Here is a 9919-nt window from a genome sequence, read left to right on the forward strand (position 1 = left end):
GTTTCTTAGGAAGTTTTGGTTTGGAAACTGGCATTTCATCAGGACAAGATTCGGTCTCGAAATCACCGGCCCCCCTGAAGCCAACAGCATGAGGTTACGACCTACTGGAGTTGCCTACTATTATTTGAATTTTCAGGTTAACTACCTAGTTTTAGGTATTAATTTTCACATCAACCTATGAAGTACTTCCAAAGTTTTGCAGACCTTAAGCTTACATGTTAAGGCACTTACCATTCAAGTAAAACAGTTTCTATATAAACAAGCYTGGGCGATGGAGAGAACATTTTACCAGAACATCCATTCTTTTTTTTTTTTTTTTCCATCTTTTTGAAAGAAAAGGAAAATAACATTGACCAAATATTTATAAAATTTTGCATCAAGAGAAAGGTTGTGTTTTATTATCTGAAATGAGCACAAAGTACACCTTCCACAATAACACTGAAAGCAGTGCAAAGACTGACAGTGACCTTTGACTAAAGGTAGTTCTGTAAAAAGAAAAATACCAAATAAATCAGTGCCCTGCTTTGATTGTTGTAAAATTTTTCTTTACATAAAAGTTGGTCCAAACTTACAAAAAAAGCACAAATGTGCATAGTTCAGAAGATCTGAAAGAGTGCCATAAAAAGCTGATGTCCCTAAATTTAGCATCCACTTAAAACTGCCGAAATACAAAATAAAATTCAGAACTAGTTTGTGAACATGTACAATCAATTCATCTAGTTTCCAGACAGCATGAGTTTGAAGCATCTTTAATTTTTTCCTACTGTATGCAAGACCCTTTTCCACATAAAAATAAAGCTGTTGAATTAACATTATTCAAGTCTGTCGAAGCGCCGCTTGAAACTGCAGCTAGGAAAAAAAAAAAAAACGAACGAACAAACAAAAAGTTTTTCCAGATAAAAACGATGTGCCTGAGGAAAAACAGATACTCAATAGGGCAATCCTCTGCCTCGSCCCCTCGCCGTGGCCGCCGCCGGGGTGCTCAGGTGGCCCCGGTATCCCTGGGGGAAGCCGGGCGCCGGCGCGGGCGAGGTCCACGCGTGGCCGTGGCCGTGGCCGAGGCCGGCGGCGCCGTCGGGCAGGCTGCTGCCGTAGCTGTAGTTGTGCACCTTGGCGGGCAGGGAGCGGGCGCCGTCGGGGCCGCCGGCGGCGTCGCCGCTGCCCAGCACCGGGATGGGGCCGTGGCTGTACTCGAACCTGTGGTCCTTGTCGCCGCTGAAGAGCAGGGGCGCCGCGTTGAGGTAAACGTCTCCGTAAGCGGGGAGCGAGCCCGGGAAGGACTCGGCGAAGGCGGCCGCCGGCGGCGCCGCGCCGCCCGCGTGAGATGAAGCAGTACTGTAGTTCTCCAAGGGCTGGATATCCGAGCTCCCCAGGAAGCTCCTCCTTTCCAGCGCTCCCGACGATCCGCTCCCTATCCCGTCGCTGCTGCCGTAGCGGGCGGAGGAGAAGGAAGAGGATCCGAAGCTCTCCTTGTAGTCTGGGCCTGCCCCGTAGGCGTCTCTGGCCGCGTAATCCACAGTGGCCGGCGCCGGCTCCTCGGCCGTGGCCTGAGCTTGGTGCTGAGCGAGCAGCTGCAGAAGAGCTGCCTTCACTCCCGCGTGAGGGTCTGTTCCTGAAGAGTTACTGAGAGGCAAATGCTGGTTCTCTGTCCGATAATCAAGGTCCTCGTCGGTGAGAGGGGGAGGCTCCGGCGGCTCCGGCGGCCGCTGGTCCGGAGGCAGGATGCGCGGGCGCTCCTGCTCGGGCGTGCGGCTCACGAGCCTCATCTCGGGCGGCCTCGCCAGCTCCTCTGCACCTACACACAGGGAGAGAGGCTCTGGAATAAACCCCGAGCAGCTCCGGGACAGAAACCCCGAGAGGCTCCAGGATAGAAACCCCCAGCAGCTCCGGGATAGAAACCCCTGAGCAACTCCGGGATAAAARCCCCTGAGCAGCTCCGGGATAAAAACCGTGGCTCCGGAGTAGAAACCCTCCATATGGAGCCCAGAACGGAGCGGACTCTTTCCCCACATGTCTGCTTGCAGGCAGCTAATTAGTTAAGCTCGGAGGCAGCCGGGCAGGTTACTGAGGAGCAGGCAACAGCCTTTGCTTTAGTCCCGGGAAAGCGAGGCCGGCTTCTCCTTCAAATACCATGACCCAGGCAGTCACACGTCACAGTCCCTATAACGGAACTACTGGAGCAACAGGCACACTAGGAAGTTCAAAGAGGGAACAGAGGGATATGGAGAACAGCACCCCCCACTTGGAAAGGTCCCAAGAAGGGGACTGGTGGTCACTCTACCAGGGAACACCCAAAATCAAGGTTACAAACAAAGCAATCTAACAAACCCCTCCGGATCACACCCAAACACATCCCTAAAAACAAAATAAAAACAAACAAAACCACACTAAAACAAAACACCCAAATCCACTTCAAAATAGTCAACAGCTACAAACAACAGCGTGCAAAAGATAAGCAGCCCAAGAAAATCAAAAGGCCCAAATTTCTGAAAGCATAAAACGCCCTGTGCCAAAACGGGCTTTATCCAAAATCGGAGTCAAAAATGGTAAATTGGATCAAGGAAACTTCTAGAGAAGCCAGGCTTGTCCATCAACACCATCCCCACAGCAACAGCAACAACAGCGATGCCGATCAATCCCCCTTTTCCCCAGGGAAGCGCCAGGCCCCTCCTGCAGCACGGATGACCCGGTTCGGACAACGCGCCCATCCCGGTGGGCATCCGGCACCGATATCCATGGACAACGCACCCATCCCGGGGGGCATCCGCACACCCTGGCGTCAGGGAAGCGGCTCCCACGGCTCCGCTCGTCTCCGCGCGCTCCCCGTACCTGCGGGCGCATAGGCCGCCTTGCCGAGCGTTGGGAAAACGGGCGCCGGAGACTCCGCGTCGTCGCGGCCGGCGGAGGCCGGCGTGCCGGGCTCGGGAGGCGGCCGCGGCTGCAGCGCCGCCTCGCTCCCGGAGCCGTTCTCCTTCTCCTCCGGCGCGAACTCCTTCTGCTTCGCCTGCTGGGCCTTTATTAACTGGGACAAGAGAACAGCAAACGCGCTCTGCACGGCCGCCTGCGCGGCGTCAGTCTCGGCTTTGGGCTGCGCGGCCGGCGCCGGCGGCTGCGCGACGGGCGGCTGTTTGAGAGGCTCCTGCTCCGGCGGCGGCGGCGGCGGCGGCTGCTGCTGTTCTGACTGTTTTTCACCTGCTGACAAAATTCCAGCAGGAAGATTTATTTTATTTAGTTGCTGCTGAGTCTCTGGGTTTACCTTAATATTCAACACTTGGGCAAACTGCGCCAAACTAACACTTGTTTTAGACTGTAGCAGGTTTAGCAGGATTGCCACTTCATTCTGGTTTAACTGCTGTCCAGTGCTTGTTTTAGCTAAAGACAAAAAAGGGTTTTTTTTAAGTATTATTTAGAACTGTCATATTTCAGAAACGCAAAATTACGACTAATCTAGCACGGCTGATATCACGGGCAAAGCATGGCTTTGGACGACATGGAAATGGAGCGTTCTGACAGACTTGTTGCCTGGGGGGAGTAGCTCTAGGAAATGGAAAAGTGAGATCCGATACAAAGAAGATGACTTGCAAGGGCTGCGCGCACACACTGGGACAGATGAGAAACATGAAGCCAGGGCTCACTTCTCTACAATACGTCTAAGCTGGGGCTTAAGGCCACCTGCTTTAGGCAGCTCTAGGATTGGAATTCCCCACAAAATTCCCTGCCTTGGATGCATCGCCTCCCTCTGCTAACGCGTGGCCATCTGCACAACACATTTGCAGGCACACACTGGCCCATTCCAGGTCAGCACCTGGTTTCTAACAGCTGCTCCACTGAGCGGGCTCGKGGTGACCCCCAGGTTAGTGGCATAGATGCAAAACTGCTGGGAGGTGCCAAGGCTGAAGGACAGGAATTCAGTCACGGAGCAGCAGGGAAATGCAGGTTTGTGATCAGGCACAAGAAAATGAGTTTATTTGCCCCAGAGATGGGAGATGGTGGTGAGGCGGAGGGGGTGGAACATGAATAAGGGAGTCAGAATATCAAAGCGTTTTCTTATTTTCAARCAGCCAGTGTGTTAGTTTATTTTAGAAGAGGAGAAGCAGCAGCATGGATTTTAACATGCCCCACGAGGAGAAGACTTGGAGGAGGGAGGAAAGTTAAAGGGTGGCTGTGTGTGACTGCRGGCAGAGCTCTGGATTTCTGACCGCCTGCAACCTGTGAGCGCCTCCCTCTACCCTCCTGCACCTGCCTTTCTGCTATTGTCCCTACATTCGCTTATGGCACAGCCAAAGCCAAGCTGGAAAATGGTCATGGAGACAAAAGATTGGCTGCCAAACTGAAAATGCAACAGCAAAATTTCATGGCATTCAAATTTCAATTACTCTTCCGCCAAAGGAGGAAAAAATTGTGAAATAAACCAGTGTGATTAAAACAGAAAAAAAAAATGTACATAATAATAGAAATATGGGATATTAACAGGAAAAAAAATAAATAAATCTACCAAACAGCTTCTCTCATCTCAGTACTGGGCACCAGATGTGAACAGCATGCTGCCCCAGACTACAGCTTTTATCAAGAACTAGTGAATTGCAGAAAGGGGCAGAAGAAGCAACCCCTCCTTTGCCCATGCACACACAACACAGACCTCTCTGCCCTGCAGGACTAAGAGGAGCACAGCTGGAAACAAGGCACTGCAAAACCCACAAAATACTCCGAGTTCTTGAAGCGCTGGGAGGTGGCCACAGCCCACTGAGGTGGCTTCCAAGGATTGCAGGGATTTACAAAGCATTAACAAAAACATCCCCAGACCTTACACAAAAACCTCCTATTTGGCAAAACAGAAAAAAAAGTTATTTCTAATATTTTGTACTTCTGACTTTTGATCAGGTGTCAGGTGCACAGCTGACTGTGACTGTTGATAGAGACTTTTCTTAGAACCTCAAAGTGAAAATTCAATAGGGGAAAAAAAACCCACCCCACACCATCTACTCACTCCCTTCCTACTCTTTGGTTAGTTTCATGCCCATTTTGTGAGCAATTTGTGTGCCAGGGAGCTGGGTGGTTTCTACCACACCACAATTTCGGAGCTCCACAGAGCTCCTGCTAATCTGTAGAATATAATAAGCAGAGATCTCACATTCATGGATCAGAACATCTGCAACTGGCCCAATTTTTTGCTTGGGCTCAGAAATAAACACAATGATTTTGATTAAACCATTCACCTCTCTAGTGAGCCTCATGAAAGATTTTAAATAAACTATATTCAGGATTTCAAGAACTGCTTTGGCTAATACAGAAAGCATGTCTATGCCAGCCAGWCTGACCTCCATTGTACATTAAGTTCCTCCTTTTCTACATACAGATGTGCAGTATTGCTCTTGCTGATTCATTCACTAGTTGGTTAGTTTGCTGTGCATGCTTAGTATTAATGATTAGGAAGGTTAGCAGTCTGTTAAGAGACTGTTGGTTGTAAAACTACCAGGGAAAATAGCTGCTCCCCACGTCAGGGTCTCTGAACTTCTACACAGTTGCACTTGTGAGGAAAAAAAATCCAAGGGCTACTGAAAGCAATGACTGAAAACRCTTTAGCATCAATACAAAGAGGGCCAGAAGCCCACACCTGGGTTAGGGTGAGAAACAGGAGGGACAGGAGCAAGAGGTAATAAACTTCAGTGGTCAGAAGAACACACTTTGTAGAGAGCATTTGGAAATCTGGCCTACTGCTAACTGAAGAGCGGATTTAAGGTGGTTACTATTAGGGAACTCGCACGCCCAGAGATTTCATTCATTGTTTTYAGCTGGGCTCGTGCATCCATGACAGCGGATTTTACATCACTGAGCACAAAAAAAAAATGCTCTAAATTAAACTCAACAGGTGTTGCTGTTCTGTATGCCTTACAGGCTACTGARGAACAGTATAAGTGTGCTTCAGACTGCAAGCTAGAAAACAAGCCTGCTGAGAACGCTTAGCAGGTTGGTGATGCCTGCATAATAAAATGGCTTTATCTTCACTTCTTATTGTTTCATAAAACTGGTCTCCAAGCAAGCCACTTGGATTGAGTTTATACTTTTAATAGCTGTGCAAATTATAGAGGTAGCTGCTTCTTGTTATAGCAGTAATTTTTAAGTTAAAAGTTCAGCCCCAACAACTTGGAAAGCTGAAGACTAAGACAACATGCTGAAGGCATCCATTTTATTTGGAGCAATGATTCTATAAATCTGCTTTCTGGTCAGTTGATCGTTACCAATAAAATCCTTTCAGCCTATGGAGACTGTGATGACCTTAAGAATAGCAGCTGACCTGTGCAATCACAAAATCAGTAAAAACAAACGAAAAAAACCCTATGTAAATAAAGAATAATATCCCCAGAAAATACAGAGCAAGGTAGTTAAGAACCTTGGCACTGCCCAGCTTGAAAAATTAGGTAAAATCTAAAATGAACTACCTGGTTTCCAAAGCAAAGGCAAATCTTCTGAAACAAAGATGATTTTTTTTTTTAACTTACAAGATTGTTTCTCCTTCCAGAAGACTTCAATACTCTGAAAACAACATCTAAATTTTCTAGATGTGCAATCCAAGTAGTAGGCAATTATAAAACCCAAAAATATTACTGACCAAGTGCTACACTAGAGTTGCCCTGAGTTTTGAGTTGGGAAGAAGTTTGCATGCCTTGTGGGGTGTTGGTTCTGCTCTCGTCCATGCCTAGAGACAGGTCCTTCCTGGGGACTTTGGCTGCTGCCGTCTCATCGGTCATGCCCATCTGCTTCTGTCTCCGGCGCTTCTTGCTCCACAGCTCATGGCAGTCTTGCCACAAAGGAAGGCTGCAAAGAATGATAAAGAGATGATAAGTTTGATGATAATGACAAGAATGTTAAGTTTGGCCAGGGATGCTTTTCAGCCATAGTAAAAGAAACACTCAAATTAYACATAATATAAATTCTGCAAAGATGAGCTCCTGGTACTTGTAAATACATTAAAACGATATCCAAGGCCAGGACAATCTCCAAAGTGCTTTTCTGCATGAAAACTCTTTGCCCATTTCACAAGCATATGTTCCCTTCAGCAGATAAAGGGAACATTTATCTTGCAATGATAATCAACATTACCTTCTTGCAATTCAATTCTTACTTATGAAAAAGAAAACGATTTTTCTAACTTAGGCAACTTGTAATCTAACAAACAAATGCTGCATGCTTGCTGTAAAACAGAATAGTGAAAGTCGCTATCTAAGCAAATGAAGAAATTGCAGCATTAAGAGCTCATGCATAATAGTATCATAAATTTGAGTCCTACAAACCAGTAACGAACTGAGCTCTTCATCATCTAAAGGCCAAAGCCCAAACATATTACGTGACCTCATGTTGCTGAGATCTGAGCCAGCTCATTTCCCCAGCACTGAGAGCAAGCCATTAAAATAGACTGTCAGAGGATCTTAAAGAGACCAAATGCTTCTTGACTTCCAAAGCATAAAAAAGCTGTGCAGAAGGTTGTTTCTGGGTCTATGTTCAACTTTACTGCTGCACTCATCAGCAGTGACTTGAAAGTCAAAAAGCAGAGGCTCGTAACTCTTGTGTGACAAAATTGTAACCTGGTTGCATAAAAAGTCAGTACAGCATTAATATACAACCAGGTTAAAATGCTGAGATAGAAAAATTCCTTATTAAATCTCTAGTTAAAATGATAATATCAGAAAGTAGTGCTTTGAAGTAAAAATCCTCCATTAGCCATTGCATAAAACAGAATCTACTCAGAATGTGAATAAAATTATGAAACTACTAGTTGCTTAACACAGCTGCTGAAAGCACGTTCAGTTACCACTAAAAAGTGTTCTTCTGATAATTCCCATCAGAGCTGTTAGAAACTGCAAACAAATTTATTTAAGAGAACAATATTCTTCAAGACAAGCCTAAAGACAGCAATTCAACTTGATTGTATTTGTAGAGTAACAGATAGTARCAAACCTGCCAAAATGGAAGATTTGGGGAAGACAGCAAGGGAGATCAGTTCCTGTGTCCTCTTGTAAAAGCACCACTTCTGCTGCCGCTTGTCCACAGTAAAGGACAAGTCTTCATAATCTTACAGTATAGTCAAGTAGATTCCTTTACTACCCTCCTTAAATTAATAACAAGGTGGGGGATCATCCCCATTCTCATTCGAGGAACACAGAGCCCTGCCTCACAGGGAAAGGCAGCGAAGCAGAGCCCTCCTCTTCTCACACTACACACTAAAAACTGCCTGGGCGGACATTCCTCCTCAYCCAGCAATGTGGAAAAGGAAGGCTACTGGAAATTACACACACTGCTTCATGTGTTCCCTCCTTCCACACRCCAGCTCACAGATGGGCTGGGTTCCTGGTCAACAGCAAGTGGGAAACTTGTAGCTCCAAGTATCCTACAGTCCTTGCAATGAGCACTGGTGCTTTCTTTACCAGAACAGCTCTATTTCTTTGCTGAGAGCAGGGTGATTCAGTCAGGATAACAACCAACTTCAGAAACAGACCCACTGTAAAGCTCCTGAAAAATAAATTTCATCTTCTTCACTGATGGCAAACTGCTTATGTGCTATATGAAGTACAGGTGATTCTGAGATGTTAATGAACAGCCTATTTTTCAGATTGCTGATATTTCAATGGTGATAATATATAGTGATATTCAGGCAAGGAAAACGCCTCTGTGGTAATGAAAATTCAGGTAATGCATCAGGGCTATTAAGAACAATCTTCTCTAACACAAATCACAACAGCTTTTAATAAAATTTTCAGAGAAAACTCAAATAATTTTCCCTGTTGACAACAAATCGAAGAGTCACCAGTTGTTTCATTCACTTTTATAAGGTGCCTCCCATTTACTCAAAGACTATGTCTTTAAGTGTGTTATGTCTTGATAATTACACTGAGGGAAGAACTAAACCCACAGATTCTTTAGTGCTTTTCCATATGATTCTCAGAGGCTGTTCAAACAGGATTTGCACAGATTGAATGATTTAGTCACTGCAAACTGCAACATGCTGCACTTTAGGGGAAAGAAAAAAGGACTTTTTTCAACCCTGAAGAAGTTCATATAGACTTTTGGGTTTTTTTAATGGTACTAGCAAGGTAAAATTGTAAAAGGAAAAAGGTAAAGTCACAAATAAATTTCCTTTTCACAAGGTAAAAGGAAAGTCACAAATTCTGGGAAAGAAAGCAAACCATCAAACAGGTCTCAAACAGACACTCGTAGCCACTGCTAACATGATTCMAGAGCCACTAAACTGCAGCAGTCCTTTTGGGGAAGAACCCTYGTTACCCATTTCCTGCAATGGTCATTAAACGCACTGAGGTTCCTGCTGTGCCCCAGCAAGCTGGGCTCTCATTCTGCAGAGGCAAGATGCAGACGCTCCACCAAAAAGGAAGGTACTCACTCCGGGGGAGGCATCTTGGCCGGCTCCACGTCCCGCAAGAACTCGCACTGCAGAGCTTGCTCGGCCGTGCAGCGCTTGCTGGGGTCCAAGGCGAGCATGTAATCRAAGAGGTCCAGGGCAGCTGGTGGGATGCTGCAACAACAACAGCAACAGCAACGTTGGCAGAAGGGCCACGTGAGCGTTTGAGACCTCGTGCCTTCCCGCAACCTTCTACCACCTACGCCCACCCACCTCCACACTGCTCATTGAAAGGGGAGATAAAAAAAAATGTGTACACACACACACACACACACACACATATCATTCCTCAGCTAACCTGGATACCTGGATCTTAATAAAACCCACACAGCTTGAGCTGCATAAAAGGCGAGAACATGCCAAAGTTGACAGAAACTTCACCTTTTAGTACCAGTGCAAGTGTTACTGGGGGTTGAGAGGGGTGGGGATGGGATTTTCTTGAGCAATCCTTAGGAAAGCACAGTGCTAGGCAATGGTATTTCTTTAATTTCTTTAGCTTTGGGTTTG

General features: G+C 46.2%; 1 protein-coding gene across 1 annotated transcript in view; it reads right to left on the reverse strand.

The window, feature by feature from the left end:
- Window positions 1-538: 538 nt before the first annotated feature.
- CDK13 (cyclin dependent kinase 13) overlaps window positions 539-9919 on the reverse strand; it is a 46847-nt gene continuing 37466 nt past the window's right edge. The window contains 4 exon segments of the mRNA XM_026034976.1: window positions 539-1795; window positions 2830-3372; window positions 6611-6816; window positions 9395-9526. Coding sequence (XP_025890761.1) covers window positions 930-1795; window positions 2830-3372; window positions 6611-6816; window positions 9395-9526 — 1747 coding nt within the window. The 3' untranslated portion in view covers window positions 539-929.

The sequence above is a fragment of the Nothoprocta perdicaria genome, unplaced genomic scaffold, assembly GCF_003342845.1.
Source record: "Nothoprocta perdicaria isolate Ctin4 unplaced genomic scaffold, notPer1 scaffold_154, whole genome shotgun sequence".
NCBI lineage: Eukaryota > Metazoa > Chordata > Aves > Tinamiformes > Tinamidae > Nothoprocta > Nothoprocta perdicaria.